At 53.1% G+C, this 19,927-nt stretch overlaps 1 protein-coding gene across 6 annotated transcripts in view; it reads right to left on the bottom strand.

The window, feature by feature from the left end:
- Positions 1–580: 580 nt before the first annotated feature.
- The window catches only part of OSBPL2 (oxysterol binding protein like 2), a 46,981-nt gene continuing 27,634 nt past the window's right edge, over positions 581–19,927 (bottom strand). For 3 of the 6 annotated variants that reach the window (XM_067708663.1, XM_067708664.1, XM_067708668.1), the window contains 10 exons: positions 19,313–19,447; positions 18,589–18,686; positions 15,826–16,008; positions 14,110–14,217; positions 13,331–13,420; positions 11,480–11,603; positions 9,553–9,681; positions 7,990–8,113; positions 7,334–7,424; positions 6,857–7,097 (listed from right to left, as the gene is read on the bottom strand). In XM_067708663.1, coding sequence (XP_067564764.1) covers positions 6,995–7,097; positions 7,334–7,424; positions 7,990–8,113; positions 9,553–9,681; positions 11,480–11,603; positions 13,331–13,420; positions 14,110–14,217; positions 15,826–16,008; positions 18,589–18,686; positions 19,313–19,447 — 1,185 coding nt within the window. In that variant the 3' untranslated portion in view covers positions 6,857–6,994. Of the gene's footprint in view, positions 5,442–5,799; positions 6,149–6,856; positions 7,098–7,333; positions 7,425–7,989; positions 8,114–9,552; positions 9,682–11,479; positions 11,604–13,330; positions 13,421–14,109; positions 14,218–15,825; positions 16,009–18,588; positions 18,687–19,312; positions 19,448–19,927 lie in introns of those variants that run through there. The other 3 variants (XM_067708667.1, XM_067708665.1, XM_067708666.1) reach the window with 3 other exon arrangements.

The following is a 19,927-nucleotide window of genomic DNA, read 5'->3' as shown; positions in this document are numbered from 1 at the left end:
ACAGTAAGGAAACCAATCTGGCTTCCCTGAGAAGGGGCCAGCAGGCAGGTGTTACTTGTCCAAAGTCTTGAAAAGTTAAAAAGCTTCCCCCAGAGGCCACAGGGAAGCCAACCTTCCAGAACCTGGAGATGGTGCTTCCCATCTGGGCAGTGACCTCAGAGGGGCCCCAAACGCACATTTCCTGTCCCCGAGCCAAGGAAGCCTGTGCCCTGGGAGGGCTCAAAAAACAAAGCTTTATACACTTTCACTAGTTTCCATGAAAAGTCTACAGTAAGGAAACAAGCTACAGGTAGACGGGCATCGTGGAGGCCAGTCCGAGCGCCCACCCCAGCGTGGGCTCTGTGAACCCAGCCCGTCTCCCTGAGCCTCAGTGCCTCCCTCAGGTGAAAGGCAGGGGGTGCAGCGACTGTGGGCACAGGGGTGGCAACAAGGAAGCTGGCAAGGACGCGCCCAAACGTCTCATAAGGAGGGTGTACGGGTGACCTGACATGCAGGAAAGGGTGGTGGACGGCATTATTCATAAGGAAAACGCAAATTAAAACACACCTATTAGAATGGCTAAAAAAAAAAGAAAATTGACAATACTAAGTGCTGTGGAGTCTCTGGTGTTGGAAATACAAAATGGCACACGGCCACTTGAGAAAAGAGTTTGGCAGGTGCTTTTGTTGTTGTTTTCTTTTTCTTTGTTTAACAATAGATTTTCTTTTTTAGAGCAATTTTAGGTTCACACCAAAACTGAGCAGAAAGTATAGCGTTCCCACACAACCCCACAGGCTTCCTCACCATCCACATCCCGCCATCCGCATCCCCACCAGAGCGGTGTGTTTGCTACAATCCATGCTCCTACGTGGACACATCATGTCCCCAAGGGTCCACAGTTTACATCAGGGTTCATGCTTTGTCTTGAATCCACGGGTCAGACAAATGCTTAGTGACATGTGTCCATTATAGCATCATACAGAGCATCTTCCCTACCCTGAAAATCCTCTGTGCTTTGCCTTTTCCTTCCCTCCCTCTTCTGTAACCCCTGGCGACCACTGATTTTTTTTTCCAATTTGTTTTTATTGTGGTAAAATAACACGTAACAGAAAATTTACCATCCTAATCATCTTTAAATGTACAGTTCAGTGGTAGTAAATACATTCATAATGCTGTGACGCCATCACCACCATCCATCTTCAGACTTTTCGTTTTGTAAAACTGAAACTGTCTGCATTAACACTGACTCCCCACCCGCTCTGTCCCCGACCCCAGCACCATTCTACCTTCTGTCCCTATGGATCTGACTACCCTCAGTACCTCCTATATATGAAATTGGGCAGTACTTGTCTTTCTGTGACTAGCTTTTTTTACTTAGCATAATATCCTCGAGTTTTATCTGTGCTGTAGCACATGTCAGAATTTCCTTCCTTTTTAAGGCTGAATAATCTTCCGCTGTATGTACGTCTACCCCCCATTTTGCTTATCCATTCATCAGTGCGTGGATGCCTGGGTTGTTTCCACGATTCAGCTATTGTGAATAATGCTGCTATGAACATGACTGAACCAATATTGCTTCAAGGCCCTACTTTCAATTTTCGGGGGCAAATACTCAGAAATGGAATTGCTGGATCACATGGTAATTCTATTATTAATTTTTTGAGGAACCGCCATACTGTTTGCCACAGTGGCTGTATCATTTTATTCCTACCAACAGTGCACAAGGGTTCCTGTTTCTCTACATCCTTGCCCAAACTTCTTGTTTTCTGGATTTTTTGGTTTTTTTTTTTTTTTTTTTTTAATACTCGCCATCCTAATGGGTATGAGGCAGTATCTCGTTGTAGCTTTTTTTTTCTTTTTGCGGTATGCAGGCCTCTCACTGTTGTGGCCTCTCCCGTTGTGGAGCACAGGCTCTGGATGCGCAGGCTCAGCGGCCACGGCTCACAGGCCCAGTCGCTCCGCGGCATGTGGGATCTTCCCGGACAAGGGCACGAACCCGCGTCCCCTGCATCGGCAGGTGGACTCTCAACCACTGCGCCACCAGGGAAGCCCTCGTTGTAGCTTTTTCATTTCTCTGATGATTAATGATGCTGAGCGTGTTTTCACATGCTTATTGGCCATTGGTGCATCTCCTTCAGAAAAATGTTTATTCAAGTCCTTTGCCTATTTCTGAATCAGGTTTTTTTTGTTGTTATTGAGTTTTAGGAGTTCTCTATATATTCTAGATATTAATCTGCTATCAGATGTTTGATTTGCAAATATTTTCTCCCATTGCCTTTCTACTCTGATGCTAGTGTCTGATGCACAAAATGTGTTTACATTTTCATAAAGTCCAACTTGTCTGGTTTTTTTTTTCTTGTTGCCTGTGCCTTTGGTGTTATATCCAAGAAATAATTCCCAAGTCCAAAGTTGTGAACTCTGTGCTCTATATTTTCTTCTGAGAGTTTTGTTGTTTAGCTCTCTGATCCCTTCTGAGTTGATTTTTGTATATGGTGTGAGGTCAGGATCAATTCTGTTCTTTGGCATGTAAATATCCAGTTTTCCCAACACCATTCGTTGAAAAGACAGTCCTTTCCCACTTGAACCTTGCCATTAAACTATATATGTTGATTGCATTGATGGTTACAAGATGGTATGAATCTGTCAACTGCACACAAGGGTGAGTGAGTTTCACTGTATGTCAAGGTTTGAATTCCATGTCCTCTACTTACCTGCTCTGAAACCTCAGGCAAGCCCACCTTCCTGCGCCTCCCCTTCCTCCTCGATGGGTCAGACTGGATGGTAATTGTGGAGATTAAGCACCCAGGACACCAGGCCCGGGCTCTGGCAGGGCTGATGCTCTGTGGTCCCCACAGTCAGACACCATGGCCGTGGTGGAGCCCCACATCTATGCACCTGGGCATTCCCAGGATATTAAAGTCGTGTGGACAGTCTGTCCCTCTGCCAGGAGCCGCCGTGGCTACTGGAATCACCACCTCCTCTCAGCTCACCCTCCTGGGAAGCGCACAGCTGCTGGGCACCTAGGGCAGCAGGTCAGGCACAGGGACCTCTGAGTCAAGCGAACACTGTGTTCTGGGCATTCCGTTGCTTCCAGCAACAGGCTCCAACCCCCAGGAGGGAAGAGAGTCCATCAGAGCTCCTCGCTGCCCAGAGAACCCAGACCGCTTCATCCACCTCATGTGCCCCTGAGCCCCCTCTTCGCTGTAACAAGCAGTTTTCTGAAACAATCCGTTAACTGGGCCACCCTAAAGAACACACAGGCCAAACGTCTGACGCCTGCTCTCAAGGACACATCCACAGCTGCTTTGCAGTCCTCGCCAGAGAGGCCAGAGCAGCAGACAGTGAAAAATTGTTCAGTGTGAAACAAATGTCAACCACCACCCGTTTGCAAAGAATCTCTATTCAGGGCTAGGGTTTAACATTTATCTCCACAGATCCGTCCAGGCCTCCCCAAAAATCTGAGAACGGTTGATTCTGTTTACATAGAAGAATATTGACAGTTATTACGTATTACAAAATTATAACAATAAATCCGTTTCACTACGTGTTTTCTCGCCTGACGTTCTCGTGCTGCACGGATAGGACGAACAGTGTTCGTGGGACAATGGAGGAAGGGCCCTGTCTGTGCGCTGTCACCCTCTGCAGAGACCAAGTAGCCCTTCACCAGACGTTTGGCCCAGGGTGGCTGGTTCACAAAGACGGAATGGAGCAGTGCATCCAGTTGAGGGCTGACGGTCCAGGAAACTCGTATCGAGAAATACCAAAATGGCATTTTCACTTTGCGAAGAAACCGACACTGAGAATGTACAAGGTAGGCCCAAAGATGACGTGCACTGAGGGAAACACCACTTGACGTCCTGCAGGTCTGGCGACAGGCCCTTTTGTCAGGGGACCCCAATCTTCGCACCCACTTTGGACATAGGAAGATCCTTTGGAAGATGAAGCCAGGACCAGTAGGAACTGTCTATTGACTGAACTCTCCTGCAGGGCCGATTGCTCCACACAGGACGCGAGGCTTCACGGAGCAGTGCCCTCCCCTTCTAGCACGCAAGGGTAGACAGGAGGAGGGCTATTCTCGCTTCCGATTTTTGGAAGCTTATTAGCATTTTAAACGATGTCTTCATTCCATTGTTCTTGGTGGATACGTGAGACTTGCCAGACCTGTAGATCCCCGGCTCCGCGGGCAGCACCTTTTCCCAGGAGCAGGTGTCCTGAGAGGAAGCTTCTTGCTGGGGCGACCCGGAGGGCTGGCTGGCTCGCGGGAGATGCCCGGCCCTTCTCTCGTCCTGTTCTGATTTCCTGGCCTCAGGTCCTGACGAGGACCCAGCAAGCAGATGGCAACGCCTCCAGCTGGACAGCTCCACGCTCATTGGCACAAGTGGCCAGCAGCATCGGCCCGGGCGCCCGGAGGCCATCGGCGCTGTACTGGGTTCTTCTCCCCGTGTTTCGGGAAGATCCTTCCACGAGCCCGCATCGTCCTTGGAGACAGACTATGAAACGGAGACTGTGGCCAAGAAAACCATCGGGGCTGCTCCTCAGGGGCCCTGCCTGGGGCCACTGCCGGCTTCCGTTTCCCTGTGGAGGCTGAGAGGTCCGCCTGGCACCCTCGTTTCACCCCTTCCAGAGCCACCATGCTATATCCCAGAGGGTCCTGGCTTTCGCGGCAGCCCGGAGTGGCCGAACGCGGTGATGCCCGTGAGGGCCGGGGCCCGCTTCTCTGATGCCTTCTCACGACCGGGGCCCGCAGCCGGCCAGCCAGTGCTGGGGATGCCCTGACCCTTGACCCCGCCAGGGAGAGCAGTACCACTCCTGGCACGGACCTGTGTGGCACAGAGACCCAGGCACGGCCATTGGTCGCCAACAGCAGGTGGCCTGTTAAATCTAGCCAGCACCGGCGTGCACGTAACGTTTCTCTCTTCCATGAAACATGCTCGGAGACGTCTGTGCAGCTAACTCTCCAGTGGCTCTCAGTAAACGTGCACTGAATCGATGGACACGTGACTGGATCCTACCTTCAAGGGGGAGCAAAATCAAAACGTGAAGTTCTTCGGGTAAAGTGTGCTCTACTTTTCATCCCACAAGGACGTCCTGAGTTACGAGACTGCTCGAAAAAGCACCCGGACCCTATCTCAAAGCCACAGTCACAAACTGGGGGCCAACGACAAGGCCACCACTTTCCACACGGGCCAGACACATCGATCGTGGGAGGTCATCCTTTAAAAAGCAAATTCCACTGAAAAACTCTTTATTAGAGAGAAACACCCAGCATCCCAGTGTGTCACGGCAGCCAAGGTGAGGGGGCAGCTTTGGTCGGTGTTAGCATCTGTGGACACAGTGGTTAAAGGATCACGACGGCCATGCTTTGAGGTCATCGGCCGTCCTGCCCTTTGTCCTTTGACTCTTGAATCGGGTGCGAAGGAAGCAGCTACTGGGGCCACGTGGAATCTGACCTCAGGGAGGACCTAGAGATGCAAACCTTATGGTAAATTATTGGAGGTGGTGACAAATGGGTTAGTCCACGGAGGTTGTCAAACTGCCCTAAACACTGTTGTTCTAAATGCGTCCTGGGTCCCCCCCACGCTCCCTGGGCAAGGAGGCCACCGCCGCCACCTCCCGACCAGAGGCACAGGACCCCCCACATCCTAACGACCGGGTGTGTCACAATCTCCTCTCTGCATGACGTCAAGATCACATCCTCGGGGGCTTCCGTGTGTCGCCGGCGGCCCAGCTCGCGTCCCATTGAGCAAGTGCGCTGGGATTCGACCCCGATACCGCGCCTCGGGTTTCCGAAGCTACAGAACCAAGCCTTCAGAGCAACGATTTGCTTTTAAAAGTGTTTTAATTACAAACGTGATTTTGAAGCTGGGACACAAAATGCCGACACCCTCTCACTGAGAACCCACCACTGCATACAGGTGCGTGCGTGTGCGCGTGCGCATGCAGGTGTGCGTCTGTGCACACCGCAGATTGTCTTCAATTCAAAGAGCTCTGCGACGACCGGTGGCGTTGGCTTCTCTACAGAAAGTAAACAGTCACTGGTGCAGATGTGTGCAGAGATGGACACACACGGTAATGACACCACTGGAAGCAGACTGCTAGGACCCCCCGCCTCGGTGCCCACAGAGGCGGGTCCCTCGTATTTCACACATGCAGGACAGGAGCACAGGTGCTGCAGGGACAGGCCAACTGTCGTGAGAGACTCACTCTGTGACGTGGGTGTGGCCTGCAGTGACAGGGGAGCCCTGGGGGCCAGAGGCGGGCTCCCAAACCTGTAGGGGTTGGGAGCTGTCTGGGGACTTTTTGTCAAGGTTTCTGGCCACCCTCGGTTGTCATGGTAATGCTTCATTTTGGACAGTGTACACGTGACGTTAATGCCTATCGTGCTCTTCAGCAAAATATTATTCAAGTAGTTTGAACTTAAATATCAAAAGTAATCTTTACATTATTGAAGACTGGTCAAAAATACAGACTCTGACAACTTTTCATTTCACTCAATCAGATGCTTTGAAAATCTTCACTTTTGCGTTACTGTATCTAGAAAGCAATTCCTGGCCGTTATAAAGCTCCTGGTGGGACTTTTTTCCAGATCCATCTTTTCCTGTTACTGGTTCAAATTTAAAATACTTTCAGAAACACTCTGCCACCGCGTTATAAGGAGGAATGTGGACCCCGTCCTGGTACTTCCTTTATTTACAACTTTTGTAATTAAGAGGGTGCTGTAAGCTACACCAGCCCCAGCTCTGGTTCAGTCACATAAAAGGGAACCGTAAAGAATTTTCCTTTTCAAACCTTAATGGAAACATGATGATCCCAAGTGAAGCTTTATGAAGAGACTGCAACAGTAGGAAAACGTTTGGCAATCCGAAGTTGGTTAGAATTAAATCCTCAACCAGGACGGAGCCACCGCCACGCACAGCCGTTAGAAAGCCGGCTTCTGCTGTGACCGGAGCTCAGAGCAGCCACTTGGTGGAGTCTAGCCTCTCGGGTCTCCGGGGCCGGGGGCCGGTCCGGTCTCTCAGTAGATGTCTGGGCAGCCTGAGAAATCCCTCTCAAAGTAGCCCCCCACGTACAGCCAGTCGGGGGTCCCAGTGTACGGGTTACTGCCTCGGTGAAACCACCTGCGACACAGAGCAGGCGGTCAGGAGGCCAGTAGACAAGACACGGTCGTTGGTCTTTTCTTCCCCCTGGGATCACGGCCCCTCTCATCAGGCACCATCACATCACACATCAGTTTACACGCAGCCCAGAGCTGCCGGCCACCATCTTATGGGACACAGGGGAGCTTCTGCTGAGCCCCGGTGGGTGTGCGGCCCCCTCCCCGCTTCCTCGCCCTCGAGGCCACCAGGCGTCTCACCTCGTCTGCCACTCGGCCTCCTCCCTGGCCCGCTCCCTCCGGGCCTCCCGCTGCTTCTCCTCCAGCCGTTCCTTCTCCTGGCTCGCCAGATCTGGGTGCAAGCACAGGGGACTGGGTCAGGGCTCAGGGTGACAGGCAGAGCTGAGGGCTGAGAGAGCAGATGCCGGAGCACCCCTCACACCCGACCCCAGATGAAAAGTCACACGTGGGTTAGCAAACCACAGACAGTAAAGGCCGTCAGCGGGAAACCAAACCCAGGCACGAGTGCACAGGCGCACGGCCAGGTCCGGACGCCAGAGCAGACCCCAGTGCGGCCCAGCCTGGCAGGCAGAGGGGCCTCGGGCCTGGGCGGGCATGTGGCGGGGGGGCCCTCCAGCCAAGCGACTTTTAAATAACAATGTGTGCAGCTTTTGAAATGTGATCTTACTGTCTGTTGAACCTAATAAGAAAACAGGGTACTTGCATTTTGCACGGATTCTTTTTCATTTAATTTTCCTAGTAATTCAATCTTATTTTATTTAGAGAAGAACTGGGCTGCAGCAAACTAGAAATTTTTTAACTCTTTCCCCACAGACGGTTTGAGAAGCACGATCTACAAGACGTGAAGTGTGACGCGTTCCCTTCCAGCGCCCGCCCACTCAGCCAGGGCCACGCACCCATGTTGCCGTTCTCCATGCCTCGGATGTCAGGGCGCAGCCGGCAGTCGGTGGGGGCCAGGATCTTCTCCATGCCCGTCTCCAGTTCATTGAGGCTAACCGTGAAGCTCGTGAAATTATACATCTGGAGGAGCAGGCACAGAAATCATTACTATAAATGGCACTCTTCTCTGTGCACTCTTCACAGTCGGAGGCCACCGACACTCTAAACCCCTTCAGAGCGGCCAAGTGTCACCGGCTCCCTGGAGACACTGCTGTCAAGGTCACCGGGCCGGGGCTCCTTCCCTGCCTTGACACGCACTCGCCTGGGGCCCCTCCCCTCCGCCCCCACGCGGGGCACCCAGGCCCTCACCCTGACGTCCCACCCGCACATCTGCTTTCTCACATCCTGGGGGCCGGACGGGAGTCTCTGGCTCAGCTCCTCGGGGGGGGGCTGCTGCGCCCACGGCTCCCCAGCCTCTGCCTCCCGACAGCCCGGACCTGGGGACCCGCCTCCCACCTGGCCTCCCTCCCGCTCTGGCCCCTGAAGTCTATCTCCACAAGTGGCCAGAGGGGCCCACCTGGTCCCCTCGCTGCCCAAACAACCCCACATCACTCACAGGAGCAGTGGGGCTCGGGCCCAGCCGCTCCCCTGCCGGAAAGCAGCTGGATGGCCACGCCCCCCCACCCCCGCCTCCCCCAGGTCCTGCTCCAGGTCGCCAGGGCCCAGGAGGCCCGCCCCCAGCCCATCAGGCCGGTGGCTCTGCTGTGTGGGCGGGGTCCTCTCCTGCCCTGTCCTTGGGCTCTGCTCCCGGTGACCTGGGCCCACCCACACCGACTCAGTAGATGCTCACTGAACCAAAGGGATGAGTGTTATTTTTAAACATGAGCTTTTTTTGCTATTACTTTATACTAGCTTGTACTCCACTAAAATTGTAACAGTGGCTGTGCTGAGGTAACGTACTGACTAGCTTGTACTCCACTAAAATTGTAACAGTGGCTGTGCGGAGGTAACGCACTGACTGACGAATGTTCTGTTGTTTCCTTTACTTTGCACCTGCTGTGCTTTGCTTACAGGATGTGACAATACAATAAAAAATCTTAGAGCATGTTGTGTATGTATTTTATATATAACTAACATATAACTGATAATATATTAAAATAAAATATAATTTATTACATGTGTTATAGTTATAATTATTTTTACATAGTATACATTATTGTAAATATAATAAATTTATTATAATTAAATTATATTTAATTATAATTGTACTTATAATTTTGCATTACATTTAATAAATTTATTATATGTAATGCAAATCATAAGCGCAATTTTCAAAAACAAACATCAAAATGCATTTAAGCACCTAAACTGACGAGTCAGAAAAATAATCTCTCGAAACGGGTTTGGAAACCCTTCTGGTAAGACGCAGCCGGTATAGGCTCTGAGGGCTTGCAGTGTAACCCGGGTACTGTGATGTGTGCACAGAGTGCTGATGTGTCGGGGTCAGGGCTTGGAGGGCAGGGAGTCCCTCGGGTGACGGTGGACGGCTGGGGGGCCTGGCTGGGGCGGGGGGCGCGGACCTGGGCAGAGTTGGGGGGCCGGGTGTTGACCCTCCAGAGTAGCTTGCTGCCCGGAATGACCTGCACCGTCTCCTGAGCCTCCGGCACGGCGTCCACCACATCACCGTCGGCCTTCTCGGGGCAGTCGTCCTGAAAGACACAGCATCTCGGTGCTCCCAGAGCCCCTCCAGCCCCGCCCAGAGCCCCCGAGACAGCAGCCAGGCACCGCCCTCCTTGTGGGGGGTGCCCGCACAGCCTTCTGGGTGTGACTGGACGGGGCAACACCTCCTAAGGAAGCTGAGGATGCCTCTCTCAGAGGGTTATTCCCCCACGAGCTGCGCTTCTGCTCAGTTGAGACGGGGTTCGCACTTGGTGATTTCAGAGTGTTTTAGCGTTTCTAGACTGGGGATCACGTCTCAATAAAAAGGTGCAACTGCTACTTCTTTTTCAAAATCAACGGGACGAACGGGAAGAACAGGGTGGTTATTCAGGCAGCTGTGAAGCGAGACACTTAAACCGCGAGAAGCACAGCCTTGGAGGCCTCGCCACCCGCAGGCTATGTGCTTTGGTGCCCGAAGCTAAATAAAGACACAGCTCAGTGACAAGTACCCACAAAACGCTCCCTCCCTGCGAGGCTCCCTAAGGGGCGACAAAGCCAAGCTGACACGTTAAAACACACCACTAAGTGGAGTGAACGTTCCACTGTATGGTCTTTAAATGGAACTTTACTTTTTTTTTTTTAGTTTAAAAGAGCATTATTAGAAACGATGTCTAATAGCACCCATGAAATATCACAATATAAAAAACACTAACAGGAGACTTCCCTGGCAGTCTAGCGGTTAAGACTCTGCGCTTCCACTGCAGGGGCACAGGTTCAATCCCTGGTCAGGGAACTAAGATCCCACATGCCACATGCCACGTGGCATGGCCAAGCAAACAAACAAAAAGCACTATCGATCGCAGTGGCAGCTGAACATTTTGTTATGAACACCTTGGGTTTGGTACAGTCTAATTTATCATCTAGAAAAATGTGACACCTCTTTTGAACTATCACTTCTAGTTTTAAGCTCAAGAAGAACTAGTCTTAAGAAAATCTGTATTCCAGGGCTTCCCTGGTGGCGCAGTGGTTGAGAATCTGCCTGCCAATGCAGGGGACACGGGTTCGAGCCCTGGTCCGGGAAGATCCCACATGCCGCGGAGCAACTAGGCCCGTGCGCCACAACTACTGAGCCTGCGCGTCTGGAGCCTGTGCTCCACAACAAGAGAGGCCGCGATAGTGAGAGGCCCGCACACCGCAATGAAGAGTGGCCCCCGCTTGCCGCAACTAGAGAAAGCCCTCCCACAGAAACGAAGACCCAACACAGCAAAAATAAATAAATTATAAAAAAAGAAAATCAGTATTCCAAAGTTCCAAGGGGAAAGTATCCTTGTGAAAACTTTCCAAATATTGGTTATGTTACCTGGTACTCAGAACTAGAAACGCAGAAGTGACATCCACTTGCTCGTTTAATGGGTCTAAGCTCACAAGGTGCAGGGAAACAGGAGGTTTACGAAGAAGTATCCAGAAGAGGGACTTCCCTGGCGGTCCAGTGGTCTAAGACCCTGTGCTCCCACTGCAGGGGCCCGGGTTCAATCCCTGGTCGGGGAACTAGATCCCGCGTGCCTCACAGTGTGGCCACAAAAAGAGAGAAGTATCCAGAGGAAAATGGAGGTGTCCTCTGCTTCCGCCAGGCTCGGGCGGGTAGAGGCGCAACTGGGACACAGGTGGACTCCGCCCCCGTCCAGAATCAGAAGACAAGCAGCTTTGCTTGAGAGACAGGTTCTGTGATTCACCCTCTGCAGCCGGGGCCACAAAGGCGCTGTGTCCCCCGCAAGCGGCAGGCCCGGCCAGGCTCCACCCCTCCCACCCCCCCCACCCCCGCGGGGGACGCCGCACGGAGCCACTCACCAGCTTTGTCTTCCGTAGGGGATCGGTTCTCCTCTCCTGCTTCTTAAAGGACTCGTACGCAGCGGGGTCCAGGCCCCACAAGCACTCCGTCCATTTGCCATAGATCATAAAGAGCTTCTTTTTGCTGTAGTCAAACGGAATTTTTTAAAACCAAGTTACCAGTTAACAATTATAAACCGTTCATCTAAACGTGCAGCACCTTAACTGTGACCATGGAACAAATTCTCGTTCTGGCATGTCTTCTTATAAATTTTAGGGATGTTGCTGGGTGTAAATGCAAAGATGAAAAGTTTCATTTTAGCATCTCTTACTCGTGGCTTTTGAGACTAACTATTCACATTCCTTCACAAAAGCAGAAAAGAGAAAATGAAGGTACAAAAGCCTGAAGGGCGAAAGACGGGCCGCAGGAGACGAGATGATGTGAGAACAAGCGTTCGACGTTATTACATTTAACACCCTACGCGCCCGATTGTTATTTTTGAAATATATTACATTTTTATGTACTGTGTGTCCTGCAGCCCTTTTTCTATAAACCACATAAACAACCCTCCCCACGTTCAGCTGATGTGGTCTCTGCTTTATCTTTGTAACCTCAAGTCAGATACCCCGTCACTGTCTGCCCACATCTTTCATTTCGTAATAACCTCGACAGATCTTTCCAGATCAGCCACCAGAGCTCTCTGCCTGATTCCAAAGGAACAGCGCCAACCGTGTTGGGCCCTTGTTTTTCTTTCTCACGTCTCCCTCGGGGGAGAGCATACAGTTGGCCACGCGCTCCCTGGAAAGGCTGCCCCGCCCGCCACGGGATGTGCTGGGAGGGCCAGCAGGCAGGGACACGTGGCCAGACCTCACTCGGCAGAGAGCCTGGCAAACACTCTCTGTCTCCAAGAGACGTAGCATTAGGAAAGAGCATCGAATGTAGGGCGGAAAACCAGAAACTCAGAACAGGACTGGCATGGCTCACTGAGTGCCGGTGGGCGTCTGCTCCCGCAGCCTGCTTCTGTGGATGCGCTGACCACAGGGCGGGTCAGTGCTATTCCCACTAACAGGAATGCTGCCCCGTGAAGTCCACACACCAGGTCCTAGCTTACTTCAAGGGGCGAAGTGGTCAGAGTCTTACGTCTAAAGGTATTTTAAGGAATTAGAACAGGTGATTTCTGGTACCCAGTAGAGTGGGATGGAACAAAAGCACCCACTGCTTTACACTGGAAACTTCTTTCTACTCGAAAATGTGTGTATTTCAGGAGCTGGAAGGAATCTTATGGCTGTTATACAGCCCAAGTTACTTATTGAAAAAAAAAGAGAGAGAGAGAAATTGAGACCCAACACATAACGTGGGGGACCCCCCCCAATTTGTTAAAATTACTAGTGGCCATTTCTCTGCTCACAAAAACTTTAAAAGTCCCAAATTTCCAAATTGGAATGAACGAGTCACATGAGAACGATGCTCACGAGCTCGGGTTTGGGTTTTGCCTGACAACCATTACGGACGCCAGGAGAGGGAAGGAAACACATGGTCAAATTCTAAAATCTCAGTCCTGTTTGCACAACTGCAGTTTTATCTCTCAGTGAAAATGCTGAACTTTCTCACATCCATTTTATCAAAAGAAAACAGAGCCAGATCTTTTACCCTCAAAGAAGGGGAAGCTGGGCTCCATCAGTCACCACCCTGAACGGTGCACTTAAAATTCATCATTATCTCCTTCTGTGCTCAGTAATGAAATGCTTTTTCTAAGCAAGAAAGAGTCATAACTCGTCCTCCCTGGCAGATGTCACCGGCACAACTATGTCTTTTGCAGAGACACACACGCCGTCCAGGCACCCTGTGGCCCAACCCACACGCAGACCTACTTTTTGTCTTGAATGTACCCTTCCACTTTGTGAAGTTCTTTTCCAAACAATCCACACGGTTTAAAGTGAAGCACACACTTATCTCCAGTTCTGCAGGGAAAACAAACACAGGCTTCTGTTGTAGACATGGAACATCCAGGAAAGAGAGAGAGAGAAAAGAGGGAGGGAGGGTGGGAGAGAGTGGGCAGACGGAGGCTGCCCAGGGCGGGGCAGCATCAGGACCAGTGGACAGCACAGGGGTCTTTCCGGGGGATGGAAAGCTTCGAGCACTTCCTTGTGCCGATGGTTGCACAACTCAGTAGATTTACTAAAAACCATGTAAGCCTCCACTCTTCCTGGTGGATTTCATGACATGTAAATTACATCTTAACAGACATAACAAAGCCAACCAGCCAGGAACCCCTAGAAGGTCTGACAGACTGGACAGTGGGCAAGCTTGAGAGCGGCCGCTCTGCTTTCATCAGGGAGTCACACCATTCTTCAGTGCAGTTTAAAATTTCAAAATAAATTCACTATTGCGACTAAAAACAAAGAAATATCAACACAGAGCAGTAATGATGACTTCGATCAGTGCCAACCAGAATCAGATCCAACCACCACCACGTGTGGGGCCTCCCAGCCAGTGAGGCCCGTCTGGAGGCTGAGGGGCATGGGGGACCAGGGAGGGGCCCGGAGAAGCCGACAGCAGCGTGCAACCACGGGCTGGGTGCCAGCTGGTGCTCTGGGTGCTGCACCGCCACCCTGGCTTTGACCGCTGCACAACTGTCGGGGGCCATTACCTGTGGTTTACAATCTCCACCGTCCCGTACTGCTCTATCCAGAGTTTCCCGATAATCACGTTGTGGACACAGCAGGTAGGGTTGGTCCACGTGTAGGCTTCATTATGTCTGAAAGACGCCAGAGAACAGCAAGTCAGAGGCCAGCGAAGCAAAGACGCTGTGCGACCTCAAAAGCAAAACACCAGACAGAATCAAACCGTAATTGACTTAAAACCTGCAGAGGAACAGAGCACCGCTTTGAACTCCCTGAACAGGGGCGACTTCTTTAGCATTCGTTTGAAATGTCCTTCTTCTCTCCTTTGTAGCAGCAAAAAAGCTTTCTACTTAAATGTCAGGACAAGTTAATAAGCAAGAAAAGGCTGAGACAAAGGCAAGAGGTTTCCTGTGAAGCCCTCAACAGCACAGCCCCTCCACCCCAGCCTGCAGGAACCGCGAGGTCCCCAGCGCGTGGCCCTGGCCATTTGGGGACCTGCGTGTGGACCCCACAAACGGGTGCTGAGCAGATGTGGCCAGACGTGTGTCTCAAGGGAGGCTGCCTCAGAGAGCCACAATTCAGGGCAAAAACCAGCTCAAAGCACAAGCATTTCGTGATGAATATTTGGAATTCCTTGAATTTCCCAGGAACCCGAAGGTGTTAATTGACAAGGTTTGTGACCTTTCACTTCCCCGTGCCTCACCCGAGAAAGCCAAGAGCTCGGGACAGACAGGACAGGCACCCTCCCCAGGAAGGGGCCGCCCTCACCGTGCCTGGGTGACCTCATCTGCCCCGAGGTGCAGGGGTTGGGGGGTGGCTACTGGGAAGACCACGCTCCTCCAGCCCGGCGGGGCCACAGGAAGTGCAATGACATCAGAAGCTTCCCATGGGGGCTACGGTTAGCGAGGCTCACACCCCAGGGAGCCGGCTGCGCCCCTCGGCCTGGACCGCCCACGATGGGTTTGCAGCACCAGGCGGTTGCTAGAGACTCCGTTTCTGCTTTGAGGGTCTTTGATCACCATCGGATTGGGCGCGTTTAGATTTAGATTTAACAGTGCTCGGGCGTCCTGGAAGACGGCCCCTTCCTTCTCACCTCCTGGTGGTCAAGCCCAGCCTCCCACCCTGCACACTCAACCACGGCTGGTCTGCGTGGCCGGCAGCACGTGTACATAGGGCTGTGTTCACTTCTGAGGTCAGGTCACAGAAGACACTGCAGGTTCTGTCCCGGTGGTGGTCTGCCCACCACCCCGGGCCCCAGCTCTGGGGCATGCCAGTGCCTCGTCTGCACAGCTGTACAGAGCAGAGTGTGGCAAGGAAGCGAGGGCCCCTGCCAGCTGCCGGCACAGTGAACGCGGGAGCAGAGGCTCCTCCCACCTGTCTTCAGGAGGCCTCCCGCTGCGCCCGCACAGAACCCCGGCAGAGCCACCCACGATGCCCCTGCCCTCCAGCCCCCAGACACCGGGGGAGGACAGTGCCGTTTCACACTGCTGAGCTGGGGCTGTCATGCAGCAGGAGGTGATGACCGCAGAGATCAGGGGAGAGAAGACGGGACCCAACACGGTCAAATGTGAGGAGGACCCCCAGGAACAGCCAGCCCGACGAGGTCTCCAGCCTCCCTAGAGCAAGTCCCTGCCGCTGGAAAGGCTCCCAGCCCGCAGAACACGCAGGATCCCTCCGCCAGAAGGACGTCTTCGGCCTAAACGGAAACGGATTTCCCTTTGGATGCACGGCCGCCCACTCACTTGAGAAGCTCCAGCGTGATGGTGCCACGCGGCTCCGCCTCCACGCTCTTCCCCCAGAACTTGAGCTTCGGGTAGATGGAGCCGTGAAACAGGAAGTCCTGATGGAGGCCCTCCGAGTAAAATGCACTGATGGGGGGGTGGTGGCTGACCTGCTCGGATATGAATCTGAACCCTAAGTCTTCCCTGGGAACAAAACAAGGAAAAGAAAGGAGGGGGCAGGAGGGACAGTCAAAGGGCCGCATCAGTGACAACAAAGCCCAGAAAGGTCAGCCCAACCCACTCTCAGCGGGCCTGCAGCTCAGCGCTTGTGGTGCTGCAGGACCGCATGGCCACCCGGCCTCCACGTCTGGAAGGGGCGCTGGGATAAGGGGACCACGCGTGCTGTCACACGTGGCAGAAATATCCGACACGGCTCCCTGACGTCACACTTGGCCTAACACTGACCACACGCAGAGCACACGCACACGCACAGCACACAGCACACGCACAGCACACACAGCACACGCACACGCGCTGTGCCTCCAGGGCCAAAGTCAGTACCACGCAGAACAAGCGACAGTGCAGAGAGGCCTCCCGCCCTGCACGCAGGTGCACAAGGAGCTCTCAGAACCAGTGAACTCAGAGAACTGACAGCAAACTGTCACCTTAGTCCTCGAGGGATGCCCACTGCCCAGTAAACCCAGAGTAGGACTTTCCAGCCTCCTTTCAAGGCTCCTGGCATTTCTGTGATGAAATGTCCTATGCCCCAAGATATTCCTGGCCAGGAAATAGGATTTTTAGTACACTCTCTTTTTCAATAAAAATGTCAGTTTTTAATTGTTCCAGAACCCTGAATACACCTACAGCTGTAGTCATTAACAATTATAAAAGCGCAACCACATAATTACTAACTTAACTGGAATCAGAATTTCCAATCATTACAAAGGAAGGAAAGTTGAAAAATTAGATTTTAAAAAGGTTGCCTACCAAGGTATGTAATTTACAAAATGAATACTTGTCTAAGAAAAGAAAGTGTTATTTTTAGTTATCCAGGAGCAATCTCTAAGGATGAGAAGACACTGGTGAATGGCCAGGCTTAGTTATGTTGTCCCCCAAACAGGAAGACGGCTCCGTCTCACACGTGTGGCATGCGGCAGACACCGTAAGCGTGACCTAGAAGTTAAGGCCCGACACACAGTTAAGAGAGAATGTCAGTGTTTCCCATCAGCCTGTGAAACTATAGTTCAACCCCTGAACTACGTTCATGAAAAAGATGAACAGGGCTTCCCTGGTGGCGCAGTGGTTGAGAGTCTGCCTGCCGATGCAGGGGACACGGGTTCGTGCCCCGGTCCGGGAAGATCCCACATGCCGCGGAGCGGCTGGGCCTGTGAACCATGGCCGCGAGCCTGCGCATCCGGAGCCTGTGCTCCGCAACGGGAGAGGCTGCAGCAGTGGGAGGCCCGCGTACCGCAAAAAAAAAAAAAGATGAACAATGAGGGGTGTCACTCTGTATCCAGCATCTTGGGGGGTTCGTACGCTTTTAATCCATCTGCTTACTTTCCTTTGTCTGCAACTTTTATCATATTACGCTTTGATTTTTCTTTTCAGATATTTCGATGATGCTTTTAATAAACAAAAATGCTCATACTAATCTGACAGCTACACAAGGTCAGAATCCCGAACCCTGGACTAAGCAAACTAACCGGAGGGAGGAAGCCTTTGCTCGAGAGAAACATCTAAGAAAGGAGGAAACTCGACATGAATTCAAGACAGAAGTGTCCCCTTAAGAGTGACCCTCGGGGCAAGCCTTTCCCTTGCCTGGGTCTCAGCTTCCTCGCTTCTAAAAGGAAAGGGCTGTGCCTTATGGCCCCGCCTGCTGTGAGATGCCACAGCCCAAGGTCACGTGCGGAACCCCTGTCATTTACAAAGCGCCCCAGCAGCACACACCACGCTTTCTCCCAACTCGTCCAGCTTTCTCAAGGGCAATGAGATGTGGAGAACGGCTTCTCCACCGCTCAGTGCCAGCCGACCTCTAAGCCACACTAAAAACCCAGGGGGAATTCCCACTCTAGCAGCGTGTGGAGAAGGGGTCGCTGCTGAGCCATCCAGGACAAGCCAGAAACAGTGGAATTTGAAACTGACGTGAATGTTGCTTTCCCAACCTGGGAAGTGACGTGTGGGCAGGTGTGTGCAAGCCGCCCGCATCACTAAGATGACAATTCCTCCCCAAATGGTCGGAAACCAGTGCAGATACACACACCCCCACCCACTCGCTTACACTCTACAAACCTGAAGAGTGCCCATTCTAAGCTGTCCAACATCCTCAAATCCCACCATCATTTACTCTCCATTGGAAAAACTCAACCATTAATAACACATATGCAATAAAGGACCCAAGAACCAGAAGTGTGTGGTTCTTTGAATCCAAGATGCATCGGTCACATAACACGCCACTGGCTGTATAAAGATGCTGCAATTTAAACCACACCTCGCAGGAACGCCCAAACACGAGCACCCAGCAATCCGACACCCCGCGCCGCACGCTCCCGGGCATCCCCTCTCCGTTCCTGAACCTAACGCGTTCTTCCGTTTGCAACTCGGTTTTTTCACCAGGCTTCTGTTATGTCATTAACACAACAGCTCTCGTACGTGCACCATCTTCCCACCTGCAGTAAACCCCTCAATTCAATCAGCCTGGAGAAATCCATGCTGGACAAGGAACCCCCCTGTCCGTCGCCAGAAGCACCTCACGCACGAGACGGTCACGAGGGCCTGTCCCCTTACCTGGTTAACTCGTACGTTTCCCCCAAGAGCGGATTGAACGGCTTGCCGGTCCTCTCCCACTGGGAAGCCACAGCCGAAACCGCAAAGGCCGCTACAGACTGGAAACAACCACAGGCTGGTGAGGGGCGGCTGTCCATCAGGTGTGGGAGCCGGGGCGGTGAGGGCGCCCCGCTCGCTCGCTCCCGGGTGCCTTTTCAGTCTCCCACTTGTAACACGTTTGAAACGGCAGAACTTCCGGGGAAATGCTGCTTATCACCCGCCACTTCCTCACAGCCACGGAAAGTAGGAACTCTGCCGCCTTCCACCCCCAGCCCGGGCCTACCTCGCAGGCCCTGTCCATCACACACACGTGCACACACACGCGCACACACACGCGCACACACACACACACTCACGTGGGGTGATGGTGCTGAAAGGGGCCAAGAGGAGCCGAGTGCCGGCGCCACTACCCGCTGCAGCCCTGCAGCCCCGACAACCAGGCAGCCGAGACCACGCCCGCACGGAATGTGCCCACGACAAATGCCTTGGCCTTGGGGCAGGACAGCACCCCAACATCCGTGCAAGCTGCACTGGCCCTTCTCCCAGGTGTCCCACTGCTGAGGTGCCTGGGTCCCTGCCACCACATGGGCAAGCTGATGGCGTCACGTTCATTAAAAGCTACGGTCCGCACGCAGCCAAGCTGCACCCAGCCTGGCCCTCCCTCCGAAAGGAGCCCGCCGCCCACCTGCATCCTTTCCAGGGGCTGGGGCTGGCAGGAGGCTTTGTGGATGAGGTACACGTGCTCCATATACTCCGTGATCCGTTGCAGGAAACTCAGAGGCTCGTTGAAGGCGATGGGCATCGTGATCTTGGACAGCTCCTAGGGGGAGCCGGTGAGGACCCGTTACCGCTACCGCTACCGCTACCGCTACCGCTACCGGCGGCTTTGCCCAGACACCACTGCCCCCGCACCCGCCCCTGCTCCGAGCATCATTCCCTGCAGCCGCAGTTGCCTGCATGGGACGAGACTGGAGAGGCCCTGCGGGGAGCCTGGCCTGGGAGACAGCCGCCTGCACACATGCCCGTGGGCACTGTGCCCGCCCCCCGCTCACGGCACACGAGCCTGCAGGCACCCCCAGGCCGCCAGCTCCAGTGACGACCCTGCTCCTGTGTGCTCCTCATGCCACCGCCAGCTCCATGGTCCCAAAGCATCATTCCCACCCGTCACCCCAGGGTGACTTGGAAACTCCTCGGCCTGGCAAGTGAGACCCCCTAACGCAGCCGGCTCTCAGGTACCGTGCAGGCAGAGCAAGTGTGCAGCCCCCGGTGCAGGGGGAGGCCGGGAAGACGCTCGGGGACC

This window comes from Pseudorca crassidens, chromosome 15, assembly GCF_039906515.1.
Source record: "Pseudorca crassidens isolate mPseCra1 chromosome 15, mPseCra1.hap1, whole genome shotgun sequence".
Classification (NCBI taxonomy): Eukaryota; Metazoa; Chordata; class Mammalia; order Artiodactyla; family Delphinidae; genus Pseudorca; species Pseudorca crassidens.
The sequence above is the reverse complement of the archived record's forward strand: the minus strand, read 5'-3'. Positions and strand labels throughout refer to the sequence as shown.